The sequence below is a fragment of the Neoarius graeffei genome, chromosome 25, assembly GCF_027579695.1.
Source record: "Neoarius graeffei isolate fNeoGra1 chromosome 25, fNeoGra1.pri, whole genome shotgun sequence".
Classification (NCBI taxonomy): Eukaryota; Metazoa; Chordata; class Actinopteri; order Siluriformes; family Ariidae; genus Neoarius; species Neoarius graeffei.
The window spans coordinates 20,623,627-20,645,207 of NC_083593.1; the positions used below are offsets into that span (position 1 = coordinate 20,623,627).

The window sequence follows — 21,581 nt, forward strand, 5'->3', positions numbered from 1 at the left end:
GCGAGTTGTCAACAAATCCTATAACTTGGTTCATGAAATGCGCTTACAAAATATTTTCACTGTGAATATTTATTGTGTAATGGTGCAAAGTGAGAGAGAGAGACAGAGAGAGAGAGAGAGAGAGAGAGAGAGAGAGAATAGCCCTTAGGGCAGCGTCAATCCCGCCAGCAAAAATAGGGAAAAAAAAGGAGCGATCTCACCTCTTCAGATGTTGGTTTAAGTCCGACAATACATTCCTCAAAAAGGGCATAGAAGAAAGAACAAAGTAATCCATCAACGTGTAGCATTCAATTTATTCTGGACCATTAAATAATTCTGGAGGATATCAGAATGTTGGCGTACCGGCTTCCATCTACCCCCATTCCCTCCTCTTTCCGCATCTCCATTCAAAAAACGAGCACGTGATTTAAAGGGACTATATCCATAGGATAGGGAGTGAGAAAGTGTGTGCGTGTGACAGTGACAGGGATAGTCACTGTGCTCGTGCGCAGTTATGCGCATGCGTCTACTTCTATTGTTCTGGTGTCTCCGATGGGACCGTCTTACAGCGCACATAGAGTTGTGGCATGTGTATTGCATCGTTTTCAGCAAGCGTTGCTTTGCCATATGAACCTGATATTTTACTGATCCATTGCCTGTGTGGACGCGATATTTAAAAAAAAAAAAATCTCGTTGCCGTTGTCGTGTGGATGTAGCCGTAGTCATGAGTGCGGTCTGTTGTGTATTATTCCTTATGTAATCAGCGTAACGTAAGCCTGAAGCCAGGCAGAGCTGGCCGATTGCTTTGTACAACATGAAGGGTTAAGGAGTTAAGGAGTCTGTAGGCCAGCTGTGATAACGTCTGCCCCGAGTGCCGGTTAAAGGCCATCATCAAGACTAATTTACTTCAAATTGGTTCTTTTATCTATTTCTGGCCTTCTTAGTCTTGAAGTGAATGGGGGAGGGTACCAATCATCCACAAAGAACAGGAACATCTGTGAAGATAAAGAGAATAGGGAAGATTGATTTTAGTTATCTGCCAAGTGCTTGTCTCAGACTTGAAGTCTAACTACTTTCACGTGGAAGTCATTTTTACCAGAACTTGTAAGTCGGCTTGTCGTTCGTGCTCCTCTGACAGTCAGGATAGCATTCCAGCTGAGTGCTGGATGAATACCAATGTTGATACTCATCAGCAAACAGTGCAACATGCAGTCATATTTGTTCCAGCCTCCTAGAGGGTCTGGAAAGTCAGACCTGGAATATGCTGGACTAATGATCACAACAGAAAATCCAGTCATTTTTGTGCGACATCATATAATCCTGACAACAAGACAACTTATACAGTGGTGCTTGAAAGTTTGTGGACCATTTAGAATTTTCTATATTTCTGCATAAATATGACCTAAAACATCATCAGATTTTCACACAAGTCCTAAAAATAGATAAAGAGTTAAACAAATAAGACAAAAATATTAAACTTGGTCATTTATTTATTGAAGAAAATGATCCAATATTACATATCTGTGAGTGGCAAAAGTATGTGAAGTATGCTTTCAGTATTTGGTGTGACCCCCTTGTGCAGCAATAACTGCAACTAAATGTTTCCGGTAACTGTTGATCAGTCCTGCACACCGGCTTGGAGGAATTTTAGCCCTCCGTATAGAACAGCTTCAACTCTGGGATGTTGGTGGGTTTCCTCACATGAATGGGGGGGGGGGTGTTAGACCAAAAATTTTTTTCTACCCCCTCCAAAATATGGAGATATCTAAGTATGGAAATGCCAATATTAGGCCAACTGAAAAGTGCTAACCCCCCTGTACTGTGCATACCCTCTGAAGTTAATAACCCCTCCAAATAGTCCCTCCAAAACTGCCTTTTTTACTAATATAAGCATTCCTTAACGGAAATAACTCTTAAATATAACATCAAAAATCACAGTAATAACATTTTATTTCTCACAAAAAGAGTTGTTAGAAACCCTCATTTTGTCTCTGTTTACGGGTTTGAATCAGAGTAACAAATTCTCCATAAAGTTTCAAGATACAGTATGCTTCTTTATATGTCTGGTGTGGATGGCGTATAAGTTACAAAATAACCAGGGCTCTTGAACAAGTTCTGCCAGCAACTGAGCAGCAGCATCCCTGGATCTCTGTGCTTGACCAGCACGCTTCGGCCGCAGCAGATAGAGGATATTCTGAATGATGTCCTTCCCTGTTGGAAGCATCCCAGAAGGGAACTCAGCCTGCTCTGTGTACTCTACTACACCTAGTATCTTCTTAGCTTTTGACTGTGTTGCAACAGAAGCCATTATTTACCTGCAAGAATACAAATAATGACTATTTAGTACATTGGGAGATATAATTCACGTATGAATCATTTCTGCATACTGGTTCTTAAAACTAAATTAATAACCTTAAGTAATGATCCTCTGTGCTTAAAAATAGTTCATATTTGAGGCATTACTGAAGAGTGTGACATTCATCAATAACTTTAAAACTTGCTGAAAAAGAGCAGAATTACCATATGTTTAATTTACTTGAATGTAAGGTTACTTGCCACTAAGCTTATTACCTTAAAATAATGATCATCTGCACTGAAAATGTTGTAGTCGTACCTAGTGGCATACCTGAAGAGGTTCGCATTCATCGATAACTTTAAAACACATTAAAAAAGCAGCATTCTAATATCAAACAGCACTGTAATGTATTTTGTCATATTGTAAGAATGGAAACTTTCAGAGGGTATGTACAGGGGAGTTAGCAAGGTTCAATTTAATAAAATTTGACATTTTCTCACATAGATGGACCATCTCCATAATAGGGGAGTAAAACATGGAAAAGTCAAAATTCTTAAAATAACAACCCCCCTAACATGAACTGCTCGCTTCAGGTCCTTCCACAACATTTCGATTGGCTTAAGGTCAGGACTTTTGACTTGGCCATTCCAAAACATGAACTTTATTCTTCTTTAACCATTCTTTGGTAGAACGACTTGTGTGCTTAGGGTCATTGTCTTGCTGTATGACCCACCTTCTCTTGAGATTCAGTTCAAGGACAGATGTCCTGACATTTTCCTTTCTTATGCTGGAATGCAGTGTTTTCCTTTCTCCAAACATAACGCTTCTCATTTAAACCAAAAAGTTATATTTTGGTCTCATCCATCCACAAAACATTTTTCCAATAGCCTTCTGGCTTGTCCATGCTTTAGCAAACTGCAGATGAACAGCAATGTTCTTTTTGGAGAGCAGTGGCTTTCTCCTTGCAACCCTGCCATGCACACCATTGTTGTTCAATGTTCTCCTGATGGTGGACTCATGAACATTAACATTAGCCAATGTGAGAGAGGCCTTCAGTTGCTTAGAAGTTACCCTGGGGTCCTTTGTGACCTTGCTGACTATTACATGCCTTGCTCTTGGAGTGATCTTTGTTGGTCGACCACTCCTGGGGAGGGTAACAGTGGTCTTGAATTTCCTGTATTTGTGCACAATCTGTCTGACTGTGGATTGGTGGAGTCCAAACTCTTTAGAGATGGTTTTGTAACCTTTTCCAGCGTGATGAGCATCAACAACGCTTTTTCTGAGGTCCTCAGAAATCTCCTTTGTTCGTGCCATGATACACTTCCACAAACATGTTGTGAAGATCAGACCTTGATAGATCCCTGTTCTTTAAATAAAACAGGGTGTCCACTCACACCTGATTATCATCCCATTGATTGAAAACACCTGACTCTAATTTCACCTTCAAATTAGCTGCTAATCCTTGAGGTTCACATACTTTTGCCACTCACAGATATGTAATATTGGATCATTTTCCTCGATAAATTAATGACCAAGTATAATATTTTTGTCTCATTTGTTTAACTGGGTTCTCTTTATCTACTTTTAGGACTTGTGTGAAAATCGCTGGTTACGAATGTAACCGTGGCTCTATGACTAAGTGGAAGACCGCCAGGGCGGTGCTGAAAGCACTAGTGGAAGCATCTTTGCATCCGCGTGTTTCGAGAACCGCATACAAAAGTTGTCATCTCATGACGTATGACGTGCCTGCCTACATAAGGCAACATCCCACGTCATTTGGCCTCAAGATCATTCTTGCGCAATCCGAGTGACCAAAGACCCTGGCGTCTTCCACTTAGTCATTGAACCACGGTTACATTCGTAACCAGCGTTCTATTTCCTTCACTCCAGACCACCAAGGCAGTGCTGAAAGCACTAGTGGAAGACGAATATCAACCCAGTCATGAGGAATTCAGAAGAGCATCACCACCTTCTGGAAGAACAGCTGCACACAGCAATGGCATGGATGCAACATTTAGCCTGTAGTACCGGGCAAATGTACATGTATTTGACCAAGTTGCAGCAGCACAAATGTCAGAGAGTGGTATGCCCCGGAGAGCTGCCCATGATGTTGCCTGAGCACGCGTCGAATGGCAGTGGACAGGAGAGGGCACAGTACGTCCCATAGATTCATAGGCATAGGTGATTGCCTCCACAACCCAACTGGAGAGCCGCTGCTTGGACAGAGGCCTTCCTCTCGGAGCACCACCAAAACAAACAAACAATTGGTCTGTCGTATGAAAGGCTGCTGTCCTATCAAAATAAAACCTCAGAGCCCTGACAGGGCACAACTCTGCACGCAAGTCCGTCCTGTCCACCGGTATAGCAGTCAGCAAAATCATCTGGTTGCTAAACTGGGGCGATAAGACTTTTGGGAGGAAAGCTGGGTTAGGCCACAATGAAACACTGTCAAACATAGGGCCCCAACGAAGACAAACAGTACTCACTGAGAGGACATGTAGCTCACTCACACGCCGGGCTGTTGTGATGGCAAGAAGAAAAGCCGCTTTAACAGATAGCCACTTAATGTCAGCTGCTGACAGGGGCTCATAAGGAGGCAAGCAAAGGGATTCGAGCACAGTGTTCAGATCCCATGATGGACTCCGCACAAAATGAGGAGGATTAAGACGAAATGCCCCTCTCAAAAAGGCTACCATCAGCCGGTGGGACCCAAGTGAAACACCTCCAACCTCTGAACGGTGGGCTGTTAGTGCTGCAACATACACCTTAAGTGTAGATGCAGCCCTGCCAAGCTCTAAAAGGTGCTGCAGGAAATCTAAAGTCTGTGGAAGAGAGCAGCTTAGGGGGTCGATGTTGCGTTCCGCACACCAATCACAGAACACCTTCCACTTGCCTGCATGCAAGCGTCAGGTAGATTCTGCATGTGCATTCACCACAGTGTTCCTGGTCCCTTCTGAACACTCCAGTAGTAGCCCCAGGGCCCCAAGGGCCACACTCAGAACTTCAGGCGTTCGGAACATGGGTGTTGAATCCTGCCATCCATCTGCGTCAGCAAGTCGGGCCTGTTGGGCAGCTGACAAGGGGATCCCACTAGTAGTGACAGCAGGAGCTGGAACCATGGCCTGGATGGCCAATGAGGAGCTATCAATAGCACATGGTGACTGTGATCACGCACACAGCAGAGAGTCCTCCACAACAGTGGTAGAGGGGGAAAGGCATAAAGGATGGCCCTCGGCCAGTCGTGGGCCAGAGCATCCTGGCCCAACACTGCCGTTTTTTTCCCCAGGGAAAACCATATTGGACAATGAGTTGCCTGACTGCTCGCAAACAGGTCCACAGTCGCTCCCCCACAGGTTTTCCAGATCTGTTCCACCATGTCTGGATGCAGTTTCCAATCCCCTTGAGACACCTTGCCACGTGACAGAGCATCTGACACGCTGTTTAGGCGTCCAGGTAGATAAGATGCTCTTATGGAAAGGAGGTTGTCCTGAGCCCATACTAGGAGACTGTGAGCCACCTGAAGCGCAGCTACAGACCTTGTGCCCCCCTGATGATTGACATAGAAAACAGTTGCCACATTGTCTGTACGTACCAATACATGTTTGCCCTGTAGCACTTCCTGAAAGTGGCGCAACGTCAGAAACACTGCCATCAACTCCAGTGTGTTGATGTGGGACATGTGCCATGGAGCAGGCCAGGTGCCGTTCACGCCTTGCCGATGCCAGACTCCACCCCAACCCATGAGGGAAGCATCTGTCCGGATAACCTCCCACCGTCCCGGTGGGGGACCAAGTGGAACTCCACGAGTGAGAAAGTGTGCCTGGGACCAAGGTCTTAGCGTGAGCATGCAATGGCGTGTTATTCTCACTCTCATGTGTCTGTCTCGCACTGGACACAGACGCAGTTGAAGAAGCCATCTCTGAAAAGCCCTTAGCCACAGAAGACCCAGAGGAATGACTACTGAGGCCGCTGTGAGTTTCCCCAACAGCTGAAGGAGAGAAACATAATGCTGAGTTCCCCCGACACGAAGGTGGTTCACTCCAGTGAGAATTGAACTTATTCTGTCTGGCGTGGGACTGGCCAGCATAGTGTTCGAATCCAGGGCAAGGCCGATGAAATGTGTTGCCTGAACTGGGACCAGTTTGCACTTCCTCTGGTTCACCCTGAACCCCAGAGCCGTAATGTGTAGTAGCAACTGGTGAACATGTTCCCTGGCCTGTTTGAGCAATGCCACACAAAGAAGCCAGTCGTCCAAGTAAGGGAGCACTCTTATGCCCTCCTTCTGAAGGGGTTCTAGTGCTACTTGGACGCATTTTGAGAACACCCTTGGTGTCAGAGAAAGTCCAAAGGGGAGAACTCTGAACTGAAAAATCTTTCCCATGAACGAAAAACGAAGGAAGCGCCTGTGGTCCGCGGCAATGGGTATGTGAAAATAGGTGTCCCCGAGATCTACGGTCACAAACCAGTCCTAGTTTGTGACCGCTTGCAGTACATCTGTTGTTCTTAGCATTTGAAAAGGAAGCACCTACAAGAAACGGTTTAACCTTCTTAAATCTAAAATCGGCCTGAACCCGCCATCTTTCTTTGGAACGAGAAAATAAACTGAAAAGAACCCCCCTGGGTGAACAATGGGGTCGACCATCTCTATGGCTCCTTTTTGTAGTAACAACTGAACTTCTCTCGACAAGGCTTCTGCCTGTCTTGGATTGGTTATAACTGTCTGCCTCACACCCGAATGCATTGGTGGCTGGCGGCGGAATTGCAGGCAGTACCCTTCTGAGAGGGTTGTGAGTAGCCATTGGTTGGTTGTTATTTCACGCCAACACGCTAGCTGGCTGCCTGTAAAAACTCCTGCCACTGGCCCTGACCTGCCAGTGGTCCTGTCTACATTTTTCAGAAGGGATGGGGGGGCGACGACGGCAGGGAGGACCCGTCTGTCGAAAAGGGCGAAAACTCACGTGTGGCTGAGCGCCACCCTGTCTGGCTGAGGGAGGTGAGGGAAGTAGGGGATTGGGGGCCTGTTGCTGGGGTCGATGGGGAGACCTTTGTGCAGCTCTAGGGGCCACATGCCTAAAGCGTGAGGCAGAAGGATTTAGCGGAGCTCTGAAGGTGGGTGCTACGCCCACATGATGGGAGCGAGACTCTGTAACAGACACATGTCTGTCAAGGGCCTCTTGTGCTGCTGGCCCAAAGACCTGTCCAGGTGCCAGTGGGAGGTGCCTCAGGTTGTTCCTGCATACTGTACTTCTGGCAGAGGCGATTGAGCCAGCCACACTTGTCGACGGGCTTGCAGCAAGGTGCCCAAGGTAGTGCCACACTGGTTGGCAATGACACCCATAGCCTGCAATGCAAGTTCCAGTAGCTCAGCCGCCAGTGGGTCTGCCGATGATGTGTTGAGTGTCGAGTGCAGCATAACAAGCATGTGTGCCAGTGAGTTAGACACCCTGCCAAGAAAGGCAGTAGAGTTGTAAGCACGAGAAAGTAGCTCGTCTGTGCGGCGGCACTCAGCGTTAGGGCAACGCACCTGCTCCCGAAGTGCTTCATCGGGAGACACAATGAGCGAAGCAACGTTTGATTCGACTACTGGCATGCTACCCAAGCCAACAGCACCGGGGTCCTGCATCGCCGCAAGCATGCGAGACATCTGGTCTGGACGGGCAGATTCCGTAGCAGCCTCCAGGGCAGAGGCCACCACAGGAGTAAAGTCACAACACTGTGGAATTACCAGAGAGGCGCGCTGAACACGGCGCAGGAACATGTTCTCAGATCCAGTAGGAGGCGCCGGGGTGTCCAACTGCAAACGTGCTAGCAAAGCCTTCAGTGTGGCCTCCACCGAACCCACCACTGAGGCAGACTCCCCAGATCGCCCAAAGGTAACATCACTGCCCGAATCACGGGGCTCAACACCTGGCAGGACTTCGCTTGGTGGCTGTGCCGAGGAAGAAGACTGACTGAAAAAGGTGTCTGAGGCAGCCACAGACATCACTTCCTCTTGGTCAGGTGGCTGAGAACATGAGCCAACGGGTGACAAGGAGGCAGGTGGTGCAGGCTGTTCCTCTACATTACCTACCTGTGCCCCTGCTGTAGGGGGGCTTGCAAGCAGAGGCAGCAGACGCGCCACTGTAGATGAGAGCAGTTCCACTTTACGCTCTAACTCAGAAAACTTAGATTTTTTGCGCTGTTTTGCATGCACTGGTGGTGAAAGCCTATGCTTACGCTGTGTCTGAGAATCCGAGAGCAGAAAACTGCTAGACGCACGTTCCATACCAGCCAACCGCGCCTGTCTAACAGTAAGCGGCATTAACGCACAGGAAGGGCATGGATCAGACATTGCCTCCCTTAGATGTTGCATGCCAAGGCACTCCGTGCAGCGATCATGTGCATCCAGCACCTCCATTAGGTTGGGGCAAGTGGAACACCTCACTGAATCCATCTCAGTGTCTACTCACCCACGATTTTTTTTTTTTTAGAAAAGAAGCAAGGTGTAGCGCTGCTTGCTAGCCTGGCAACCAAGGCTAGCGAGTTTGCAAGCGCAACTTTACCGCTACAGACAACGATTTACTAGCAACCAGAAAACCGATGCTCACGTAAAGTTGTAAGTACACGTTAACGTTATTGACAACCAATTCGCTAACTCACTCAACACTGACAAACCTGCCGGCAACCGAACAGTTTGTGACAAGACCGATATAATAGCCGTCCCTGAAAATTTGGCAGCCAAGATTCAGTGACTATTGATACATAAAACAATCTCAAAATAATGTTAACCAAGTTACCTTAGCAACCAAACAGCTCGCGTGGAGTCGAGTCCCACTGAAGTCCTCTTCAGTCACGAGCTGCACTGTAGATTGTCACAGGTATTCCCACAGTTAACTGATAACACACACAGAATTCCAACAGAAGAGATGCGATTCCAAAAAGAAGAGGCCAAATGACGTGGGATGTTGCCTTATGTAGGCAGGCACGTCATACGTCATGAGATGACAACTTTTGTATCTGGTTCTCGAAACGCGCGGATACAAAGATGCTTCCACTAGTGCTTTCAGCACCGCCCTGGCGGTCTGGAGTGAAGGAAATAGAACTGATGATGTTTTAGGTCATATTTATGCAGAAATATAGAAAATTCTAAAGGGTTCACAAACTTTCAAGCACCACTGTAAATCTTAAGTATTTGATTTTTTGATGCTGTTTAAATGCAATCATACAGTATCTTTTTAAATTCATAATTATTTTGTAGGAATATTTGCAGTGAAATGCTAATTTCATTGCACAAGTACAAGATTAAGTTTGCAACATTTGTACTCAATGCTAAAAAAAACATTCGGGTAAAAAAGAACAGCAAATAAAATAACAAAATTGCTAATTGTTACTTAGCAATAAGTAACAATAAAGTAATGAACAGTATGAATAGTGTCTGGTGGTGGTAAATAGTTCAACAGCTCAGATGTGCAGTGCAGCACATCTCTCTGCCTTGCACGTTCCCTGCTTCCTTTGATACCTTGAGCACAAGCTATAGTTTATACATGCTATTGAGAGTGAACTCTAAATAAAACCCATCAGGTCGTACTCTGCCCGTGAAGCTTGAATACACATGGGATGGGTTTACAGGCAAAGTGAATGCTCTACATCAGGGGTCACCAAACTTTTTTCTCTGGGGGCCACATTGTCGTTCCTGACTGTGATGGGGGGCCGGGGTCGGGTCAGCTATATCACATAGAATTGTATGACCCAGACAAATATGACCACTAGCAGGCCTCATTGTGTAGTAGAGATTACTAGCCTGGCACGGCCATCCCCACTACTATATCCATACTACTATATCCCACACTACTATATCCCCACTACTATATCCATACTACTATATCCCACACTACTATATCCCCACTACTATATCCCCACTACTATATCCACACTACTATATCCCCACTACTATATCCCCACTACTATATCCCCACTACTATATCCACACTACTATATCCTCACTACTATATCCCCACTACTATATCCCCACTACTATATCCCCACTACTATATCCCCACTACTATATCCCCACTACTATATCGCCACTACTATATCCCCACTACTATATCCCCACTACTATATCCCCACTACTATATCCCCACTACTATATCGCCACTACTATATCCCCACTACTATATCCCCACTACTATATCCCCACGGTCCTTACACTCATAGTTCGAATTACGTGGGAGCCAATGGGAGCTGAGCTCCCATTCCCTCAGGCTCCCATGAAAGAAGCAAACTTAATTTTCTGTGGAAGTCTCTCAAATACGTCATATATCACCATAATAAGCTTGAATAGCCTATATCACATATAAATATAAATAAAACTCATTTCATTTCCGATCACCATGCAGCCATAACTTTGTATTGAACGTGTTATTAAACCGCAACATGTACGGCTGTACTTCACCACCACACCACTATGCGCGCAAACTGAAATTTGCAGCCTGCGAAATCGAATGTGAAGTTAAGTCCGAAGAAGAATTGTCCTCTATCTCACAACGATCTTCCTTTGTTTAACAATATATATAATTATATATATATATATATATATATATATATATATACACACAATATATATATAATTTGTTTAACTATATATATATATATATATATATATATATATATATATATATATATATATATATATACGCAACACCGTGTGTGTGTGCGTGCATGCGCGCGCCTGTGTGTGAAAGCTGTGCACTGCAGTGCGCAAAAGTGCGCTGGTCCAGGAGAGCGAGTATGCATTGCTTTTTTTTTTTTTAAATAGAGACCCCCATAGGGTCAAATTTATAATTCGAGCCCTGCTTACACTGAACGAAAAAATAATCGGTGGTCCACTGTTCTTTAAAAACTCTGCACTCTGTGTCAGCTTTTCGCTGACCGCTAGCCATTTTGCTGTCCTGAACACTGACAGTTCTCTGCGCGTGCGCTGCCTGTCACTGCTTGATCGCGAGCATATGACGAAAATTCGGAAAATATGAATAGTTCATTTAATAACTAAATATCAATTTTAATTGATAAAATCAACAAAATACAAGATGCAGACATGTTATTATTTGCCGAAAAGCAATTTAAAAAAATAGGCCATGACCACTTTTGGGGATTGCCTCATAGGGCCGGTTCAAGTGATGGGGGGCAGAGGGGCTGGGGGGCCGGTCAAAGGGGGGTGGCGGGCCGGATCTGGCCCGCGGGCCGTAGTTTGGTGACCCCTGCTCTACATGCTGCAGAGGTTCCTGTACATGACTTTGGCACATACACGATTCTCTCGTAATTTTAAGCATGATTTGAGAAGAATTGAGATGAAAGTAAATTAATCACTGCTGCCATTATCTGTGATTTCTGTGTCGAGAAGCTTTTATGCTTTTGTGCTGTTTGAAATTTGAACATAGAATAACAAATTTGAACGGTAGTTCTTTGAGAGGGCGGCACGGTGGTGTAGTGGTTAGCACTGTCGCCTCACAGCAAGAAGGTCCTGGGTTCGAGCCCCGGGGCCGGCGAGGGCCTTTCTGTGTGGAGTTTGCATGTTCTCCCCGTGTCCGCGTGGGTTTCCTCCGGGTGCTCCGGTTTCCCCCACAGTCCAAAGACATGCAGATTAGGTTAACTGGTGACTCTAAATTGACCGTAGGTGTGAATGTGAGTGTGAATGGTTGTCTGTGTCTATGGCCACATCCACACGACAACGGCAACGTGATGTTATTTAAAAAAAATATCGCCTCCAAATGGGCAACGATCAGTAGAAATCAGGTCCATATGGCAACGCAACGCTTGCTGAAAACGATGCAATACACATGCCACACCTCTAGGGGCGCTGTAAGACGGTCCCTTCGGACACACCAGAACAACCCATACGAAAAAGAACAGTAAAGAACTTATAAGAGTTTACCACTGTCTTAGTAGTAAATCCTTATAAATATAAATAAATATATATATGCCATGTATGATTTACTCCCGAAAGTGGCCCATTTTGCATTTTCCTCATGCAAATTTTTTATGAAAATCTAGTATGTATGAAGTGAACATTGTGCATGGTTTTTACAGATAATGTGTATGATGAATTACACTGTCTTTGTATGCTTCATGTAATGTTTGTAGTTTTAAATTATATTTTACAGTTTAAAATGTATATGCCTTTTATATGTAAATCCAACACAAACATATGTGGATTTACATATAAAAGGCATATACATTTTAAACTGTAAAATATAATTTAAAACTACAAACATTACATGAAGCATACAAAGACAGTGTAATTCATCATACACATTATCTGTAAAAACCATGCACAATGTTCACTTCATACATACTAGATTTTCATAAAAAATTTGCATGAGGAAAATGCAAAATGGGCCACTTTCGGGAGTAAATCATACATGGCATATATATATTTATTTATATTTATAAGGATTTACTACTAAGACAGTGGTAAACTCTTATAAGTTCTTTACTGTTCTTTTTCGTATGGGAATAGAAGTAAGGACGCATGCGCATAAACTATTATGCGCGAGACTTCATATTAGCCACAAAGTCAGGAAAATCTGTTCGTAAAATTACATTATAATGACCAAATACAATGAAAAGTATTTTTCCAGTCTCACCTGTGAAAGGTAATCCCATGTGATCTCGTTTGGACGGTAAACCTGTTGGTACAGTTAAACGCAGCTAATCTTTATTCTCCGCTTTGACCTTTCCAATATGGCGGCGAGGATGACGTACGCGGAAGGCGGCGTCTTTAATTGTCCGGAATAAATTGAATACTACACGTTGATGGATTAATTTGCTGTTTCTCACCTGTGAAAGGTAATCCCATGTGATCTCCTTTGGACGGTAAACCTGTTGGTACAGTTAAACGCAGCTAATCTTTATTCTCCGCTTTGACCTTTCCAAAATGGCGACGAGGATGACGTACGCGGAAGGCGGCGTCTTTAATTGTCCGGAATAAATTGAATGATACACGTTGATGGATTAATTTGCTTTTCTACGCCCTTTTTTGAGGAATGTATTGTAGGACTTAAACCATCATCTGAAGAGGTGAGATCGCTCCTTTTTTCCCCTTATTTTTGCTGGCGGGATTGACTCTGCCCTAAGGGCTATTCTCTCTCTCACTTTGCACCAGGCATTACACAATAAATATTCACAGTGAAAATATTTTGTAAGCGCGTTTCATGAACCAAGTTATAGGATTTCTTGACAACTCGCATCGCATCGCAATGAGATCATTGGCACTACTGGTGTTAAGAATCAGACCATTTTATAAATGAATATTTTGCTGTAGAGCTGCAGTGTTTGTACAATTGCATGTTTTTGCTTCACTATTACTGTCACTATTCTGCTTCTTGCCTTACTACTGTGAACTAACACTGAACATAATAATAATAATAATAATAATAATAATAATAATATCCAAGCTCGTGTTTCACTCTCACTAGTGCTCTGTAAGGCTTTTTCCTGGTGATATTCGTTACACTTCTACCTGGCGTGAAGCACTCACAGTCATGTGGTTGTGACGTCATCGTAAACAAATCCGTTTTACTCATCCAGACGACTTCACAACGGCAACGTTGCCAGATCTTTCCACTCTGGAACCCGTTCTCAAAAAGATTGCGTTTTGGGCACCCAAAACGCCGGTGCCGTGTGGACGCCAGGCCTAAACGATAAGCAATTGTATCGGAGTCACCCGAATCCGCTGCCGTGTGGACAGGGCCTATGTGTCAGCCCTGTGATGACCTGGCGACTTGTCCAGGGTGTACCCCGCCTTTCGCCCATAGTCAGCTGGGATAGGCTCCAGCTTGCCTGCGACCCTGTAGAAGGATAAAGCGGCTAGAGATAATGAGATGAGATGAGATGAGTTCTTTGAGAATATCAGATTAGTCAGTGCACTCACAGCATACGTCCTCGTGATTTGCTGGTGTGCTGTTTTGATATGGGGTATGTTCGCAGCCAAAACTTGTCACTTGTGACCGACAATAATTTGTGAGATCTTTATTTATCCTTATGTCCTTATTTTCTAATTATAAAACCTGAAACCTGATTGTGCAGCCTTTTTTTTCTTTTGCAGCATGCCTGTGTTTATCATCAAACTCGTACATGTTGTATCAGTGATCAGAATGTGATGGGGAGACGACTACAAGCTTGTACTTTTCATCACTAAACATACCCGTGAACAATGTTTACTTGCCATTAGAGATGAAACAGTAGGAAAATTTATTATCAGGATTATCATGACCAAAATGATCAGAGTTATTAGTATTATCAGTGTATGGTTAAATTCTGCTGAAAATGTCAAGTACTGATATACAAACTGGAATAATTTCACCAAGTAGTATATTGAAAATATACTTCAATATACGGAGCTCAGATATCAATGCGCTGCTGAAGCGCGCAGAAGGTGTTAGTACGCCTGTCATTATAGTGCAGACTTTCCATAGCATAGAAAATCGCTACGTTTCAATTTGTGTAACTGAACTTGTTTCATGTCACTGGTCATATAAACCTATGTAAACAGGAAAAACGCGGAAGAGTTTGGTCGCATCTAACTACAGCCCCAAAAAATACCATTGGCCATACTGAGCCTAGCTACATTGCTAACAGGAGTGACAGCGCGTCTGACTGCGTCTGACTGACTGGGAGGTCGCGCAAAGCTCGGAGAGGTACGGAGCAGCTCGTCTCAATTCAGATAAGAGCATATTTCATTATGGAAGTACGGTGGACTGTTCCTTTAAGCTGGTAAATAATATATTTATTTTTTCTTTATCAAATTCTAACAGAAAACGAGAGCGCCCGAAAGGGAAAACCGAGCCGAGCCGCCATTTTGAATCCTCATTCACGGCTGTAATGCAAATTGCTTCCTCCTCGGTATACAAGTGCACTTCCATGGCAGGAAATAAACTACATTTTGCCGCCTATGTAGTCCCCTATTTATACAAATAGGAGTCATTCAGGATTCAGCCATGTTTTTGCTCGGTTTTAGCAAGTTACAGGTTTTAGCTTTCTCCTGAAATGTTTTATTTTATTTCTTCGCTTTGGCTGTGAACAATGTCGTTATCGATATCCATGCTGTAAAATTAATGCTATTTTCCTGAGAAATGCTGGCAAAAATTTACAAGATTTTTGATAATCTTTTAAATAAATCTTATAAAAAAAGATAAATGTTGACAAAAAATGCTACTATGTTTGTTGTTGTGAATGAGCGAGTCGCCAGAGGTCCGTAACCAGGGTCCATAACTGAGGGGTACGGACCCGCTCACCAGCCAATCAGAGCGCAGGATTTGGACCGCAAAAAAAAAAATTTATTTTTTTCCCGGTCCAAATCCTGCACTCTGATTGGCTGGCGAGCAGTTATGGACCCCGGTTGCGGACCTCTGGCGACTCGCTCATTCACAACAACAACAAACATAGTAGCATTTTTTGTCAACAGTTATCTTTTTTTATAAGATTTATTTGTAAGATTATCAAAAATCTTGTACATTTTTGCCAGCATTTCTCAGGAAAATAGCATTAATTTTACAGCATGGATAGCGATAACGACAGTGTTCACAGCCAAAGCGAAGAAATAAAATAAAACATTTCAGGAGAAAGCTAAAACCTGTAATTTGCTAAAACCGAGCAAAAACATGGCTGAATCCTGAATGACTCAATTTTGTATAAATACGGGACTACATAGGCAGCAAAATGTAGTTTTTTTCCTGCCATGGAAGTGCACTTGTATACCGAGGAGGAAGCAATTTGCATTACAGCCGTGAATGAGGATTCAAAATGGCGGCTCGGCTCGGCTCGGCTTTCCCTTTCGGGCGCTCTCGTTTTCTGTTAGAATTTGGTAAAGAAAAAAATTAATATATTATTTACCAGCTTAAGGTCGGTCCGTATGGTGAAATACCGTGACCTCGGCCTCGAATACTGACCTCGACCCAGAGGGCCTCGCTCAGTACTTTCAAGACCTCGGTCACGGTATTTCACCATACGGACCTCCCAGCTGGTAAATAATATATATTTATTTCCATGGTTCCACAGAAATAAAAGTGCTAACTTGTCATTTTGAAAGAAAACAGAAGTGATCCACAAGGGCAGGTGGGCGTGAACTTGAGAATACAACGCGGATCAAATTACTCAATCAAAAGAAACATTAAAAGGGGCTATGTTAAGTCTGGGTCCAGTGTGTAATTGAGCCATGATTTCTGACCCTCCCAAAAAAATCCTGAACACCAAAATGATGAAAAACTGTTTACCAGTTTAACTGCACAATTCAGTACCACATACAGTAGTTCACAGTCTTTTCACATGTTTCATCATGTATTTTGTCTGAATTTGCTTGACATCGACTTTAACACCAGCTTTTCAAAGTGTAGTAATCAACTCTATCATTTTAATGATAATAACATTTGTAATGGTAATACTAGCCCTGTGATGACCTGGCGACTTGTCCAGGGTGTACCCCGCCTCTCGCCCATAGTCAGCTGGGATAGGCTCCAGCTTGCCTGCGACCCTGTAGGACAGGATAATCGGCTACAGATAATGGATGGATGGATGGATGGATGGATGGATGAACGGTAATACAAACCATCAGGAATTTTCCCTTCGTCCCTACTTTCCACTAACCGTTTCAAAAAAGCCCTTTCTTTGAACTTTATATTTTGTAACTAAAGATGCAGTGCTCTTTGAACTGTTCTAATTCTAGTGACTCTATCTTGCTGCAACAATTCATTACGTCACTGTGTTTAAAAGTTTTTCTCCACATAAATCATCGCACAGAGGCACGGAGAGCCAGTCGGGTTGATTCTGAAGCTTATAGCCAGCTAAGAGTGAAAAAGAAACAACGCATCTGATGCTGAGACGAGATCAGAGCTAGCGGTGCCCGAACACATCCCTGCCGAGGAATATTATTGTGTCTCTGCCTTTTTGTTTGTCTTTTATTAGAGACCGGTGTCGCCGTTTTCCTGATTTCTTTTGCATTCCGTTTTCCTGATGAGTCATGTTTATCTGTTTGTGTTCAGTGTGTCTGATTATATTTTTAATTATCTCAATCACTCTGTTTTATAAATAAATTGTATCGCCCAAAGATGTAAAGAGCACAGTGTGATGTTTTAAGGATTGTTTGTGTGATGCCTCAGGATGTCTCTTTCCATGTCTCCTGTACTAACAGCTTAGGATGTAATTAGTACGCTTTCTCTCTCTTTCTCTCTCTCTCTCTCTCCCTCTTTTAATCTCTATCTCTCCCACTCTCTGTGTCCCTCTGGACAGTTCTGTGCAAATGCTCGGGCCTTTGAGCCAATCCTCTTAAAGAAGGGAGGAATGAAGATGGAGGGGGATGAAAGCATGTCAGGGTGTGTGTGTGAGAGAGAGAGAGAGAGAGAGAGAGAGGAAGTGAGAGTTGTTGTTGCTCATTGCTGATCCAGGATGAGCTAGCAAGGAGGCTCTTTCTATTTCTGCTGCATCTCTTTTCTGTCTCTCCTTCATCCCTATATCCCTGCATTGCCGCAGAGACAGCACAGACATGACGAGTCAGCAGGACTCAGGCTTCTTTGAGATCAGCATCAAGTCCTTTCTGAGATCCTGGAGCAGCCGTGAGTACACGCCACTGCTTCTCTCTCTCTCTCTCTCTCTCTCTCTCTCTCTCTCTCTGTCTCTCATATGGCTCCAAGTTGCCTCCCTCTGTACTCTCTGTTCTGTCCTTGATACACTATGGAGTGAAGATGACTGGCTTGTACTCACCAACATACAGACAGGCATACATGTCGAACCTTTAGAATGAGTATGAGGACAATTGTGTGTGTGTGTGTGTGTGTGTGTGTGTGTGTGTGTGTGTGTGTGTGTGTGTGAGTGAGTGGGTGGGTGTAGCTGTGTGTGTTCAGTCTGGACCTCCAGAAGTGGTCTTATATAATAACTGCAGGCACGACTCGATGTGAAGGTTATTTGCTGACCTTCGTCTGTATTTGTATATTAAAGAACTTGATTGTTTTTGCTAGTACAATGAGAAAGTGCGTCCTGTGATGACCTGGCGACTTGTCCAGGGTGTACCCCTCCTCTCGCCCATAGTCAGCTGGGATAGGCTCCAGCTTGCCTGCGACCCTAATGGATGGATGGATGGATGGACGGATGAGGAAGTGTGGTGTCATTTCTATGAGTTTTAGCTCCCGTGTTCTAAAGTGGTTATGGATGGCAAAGTAAACGTGATGGCAAGTGTGTATCTGATTTCTCTACATCATCAGAGCAGACACTTTTGCCCACTGGTGTCTTTCCACTGTTTAGCGCTCATGCCTTATGCATAGAAAAGCCAACAACTTTATCACTTCAAACCTGACAGTAAGTCTGCTAACTCACTGTGAACAGAAGCAATAAGTACGTAAGTACTGACGGAATGATATGAGGGTTCAGCGTGCCGTGTCCGTCAGATATCAGTGTTGTTAACCACTCAGCAAGTCTCTCTCTCTCTCTCTCTCTCTCTCTCTCTCTCTCTCTCACATGCTTCTCTTTCTCAGAAAACAATGACATTCACGGCAAAAAAAAATCTTTGGATGTATCCCTGGTGATGGTAATCACTGTTTTTGCTAACTATTATGTTAATTAGTGGGAAAACTTTGAGAGCCTAAATATATAGACTAAATGTATGACATGACATGAATTTGCTTCAAAGGTTCTCTGATTAACCATAATGCTGTAAAACCATCAGTCATTATTATTAATAATAATAATAATAATAATAATAATAGGGGTGGCACGGTGGTGTAGTGGTTAGCACTGTCGCCTCACAGCAAGAAGGTCCGGGTTCGAGCCCCGTGGCCGGCGAGGGCCTTTCTGTGTGGAGTTTGCATGTTCTCCCCGTGTCTGCGTGGGTTTCCTCCGGGTGCTCCGGTTTCCCCCACAGTCCAAAGACATGCAGGTTAGGTTAACTGGTGACTCTAAATTGACCGTAGGTGTGAATGTGAGTGTGAATGGTTGTCTGTGTTTATGTGTCAGCCCTGTGATGACCTGGCGACTTGTCCAGGGTGTACCCCGCCTTTCGCCTGTAGTCAGCTGGGATAGGCTCCAGCTTGCCTGCGACCCTGTAGAAGGATAAAGCGGCTTGAGATAATGAGATGAGATGAGATAATAATAATAATAATAATAGGGGTGGCACAGTGGTGTAGTGGTTAGCACTGTCGCCTCACAGCAAGAAGGTCCGGGTTCGAGCCCCGTGGCCGGCGAGGGCCTTTCTGTGTGGAGTTTGCATGTTCTCACCGTGTCCGCGTGGGTTTCCTCCGGGTGCTCCGGTTTCCCCCACAGTCCAAAGACATGCAGGTTAGGTTAACTGGTGACTCTAAATTGACCGTAGGTGTGAATGTGAGTGTGAATGGTTGTCTGTGTCTATGTGTCAGCCCTGTGATGACCTGGCGACTTGTCCAGGGTGTACCCCGCCTTTCGCCCGTAGTCAGCTGGGATAGGCTCCAGCTTGCCTGCAACCCTGTAGAACAGGATAAAGCGGCTAGAGATAATGAAATGAGATGAGATAATAATAATAATAGTGAGGATGGCATGGTGGTGTAGTGGTTAGCACTGTCACCTCACAGCAAGAAGGTCCGGGTTCGAGCCCCATGGCCGGCGAGGGCCTTTCTGTGCGGAGTTTGCATGTTCTCCCCGTGTCCGCGTGGGTTTCCTCCGGGTGCTCCAGTTTCCCCCACAGTCCAAAGACATGCAGGTTGGGTTAATTGGTGGCTCTAAATTGACCGTAGGTGTGAATGTGAGTGTGAATGGTTGTCTGTGTCTATGTGTCGGCCCTGCGATGACCTGGCGACTTGTCCAGGGTGTACCCCGCCTTTCGCCCGTAGTCAGCTGGGATAGGCTCCAGCTTGCCCAAGACCCTGTACAGGTTAAGCGGCTACAGATAATGGATGGATGGATAATAATGGTGCAGCATGGTGGTGCAATGATTAGCACTATTGCTTCACAGGAAGAAGGTTCTGGGTTTGAACCTCACGGCTGGCGAGGGCCTTTCTGTGTAGAGTTTGCATGTTCTCCCTGTGTCTGTGTGGGTTTCCTCTGGGTGCTCTGGTTTCCCCCACAGTCCAAAGACATGCAGGCAGGTTAACTGGCTACTCTAAATTGCCCGTAAGTGTGAATGGTTGTTTGCCTGGCAAAGCTGTGACAGGCCTAGCAAGCCGGCGGTAGATGAAGTGTGCTCAAGCTGAGACGCAGGCCAGTTGGCCTACATGGTGTACGGTGGTGGGGGGAGTTCAATTTCTACAGCACCTTTCACCATCCTAAGGTTGCTTTACAGACATGATGAGGGAAGAGACTAAGCAGAAAGAGAAATGATCATGGAAAAGATAAGTCTTTTCAAGAGATTTGAAAGAAGAGCAGTTATGGTGAGATTAAGGAAGATAATTCCAGAGTTTGGGGCCAATCCATTGAAGGTGCCATGGTGGAAAGTCTGGTGGGTGGGACAGCAAGTAAAAACCTAAGTGAGCGAGAGGGGGTGTAGGGGGTCAGTAGTTCCCTAAGGTATGTCGGAGCAAGATTACGCAAAGCTTTGAACATAAGAAGCAAGATTTTAAATTTAATCTGGGACAGAACTGTTAGCAAGTGCAGCTGAGAGAAGATAGGGGTGATGTGAGCGGAGCGTTTAGTATGAGTTAGAACTTTAGCTGCGAAGTTCTGAGTATATTGTAGCTTTTGTAAAGACTTTGCATGAAGGCCAATGAAGACTGAGGGTGTTTTCACACCTGGTCCCCTTTAAAGGAATCAGACTCAGTCCTCTTTAGGGGTGTTTTCACACTTGGTCCCTTTCAGCCATCTAACCGAACTCAGATTGATGACTCAGCATTTTTTGCGCATATGTGAACACTCCAACCGTACCTAGACCCCTTTAAAGCGAACCGAACTGAGACCACCTCAGGAGGTGGTCTCAGTACGGTTCGCTAAAAATCAACGGTACGGTTCGCCTAATCTGCGCATTGTGAACAAAAAGCGCACCGGGTTCACTTTGCCTTTTTCACTGTAGTTTAACCTTCTTCATTTGCCGTAGTTGGTCACGTGACTGTAGCAGGGAAAGTCAACTTCCTTTTGGAACTTACCACAGCCGCTGGAATAAATTTATTTTCCTTAATCCGCACTATTTTGATCAAAGAATACAGCAGGGCAAGCATGGCAGCAGACATTTTGATTCAAGAGAAAATTACCCAGAATTCCGTGCACTGGGGGTCTGAGGGCTCTAGAGGACCTGGTGTGAACAGAAAGAGGACTGAGACCCCATCAAAGCTTAACTGGACCAGAAAGAGAACCCAGTCCTCTTTGTAATAAATTCACA

At 44.5% G+C, this 21,581-nt stretch overlaps 1 protein-coding gene across 5 annotated transcripts in view; it reads left to right on the plus strand.

The window, feature by feature from the left end:
• Positions 1–21,581, plus strand: part of fryb (furry homolog b (Drosophila)) — a 230,849-nt gene that overhangs the window by 72,568 nt on the left and 136,700 nt on the right. The window contains exon 1 of one of the 5 annotated variants that reach the window (XM_060908226.1): positions 17,640–17,862. The exons of the other annotated variants lie outside the window; for them this stretch is intronic. Coding sequence (XP_060764209.1) covers positions 17,793–17,862 — 70 coding nt within the window. The 5' untranslated portion in view covers positions 17,640–17,792. Of the gene's footprint in view, positions 1–17,639; positions 17,863–21,581 lie in introns of those variants that run through there. 5 annotated transcript variants of the gene reach the window in all.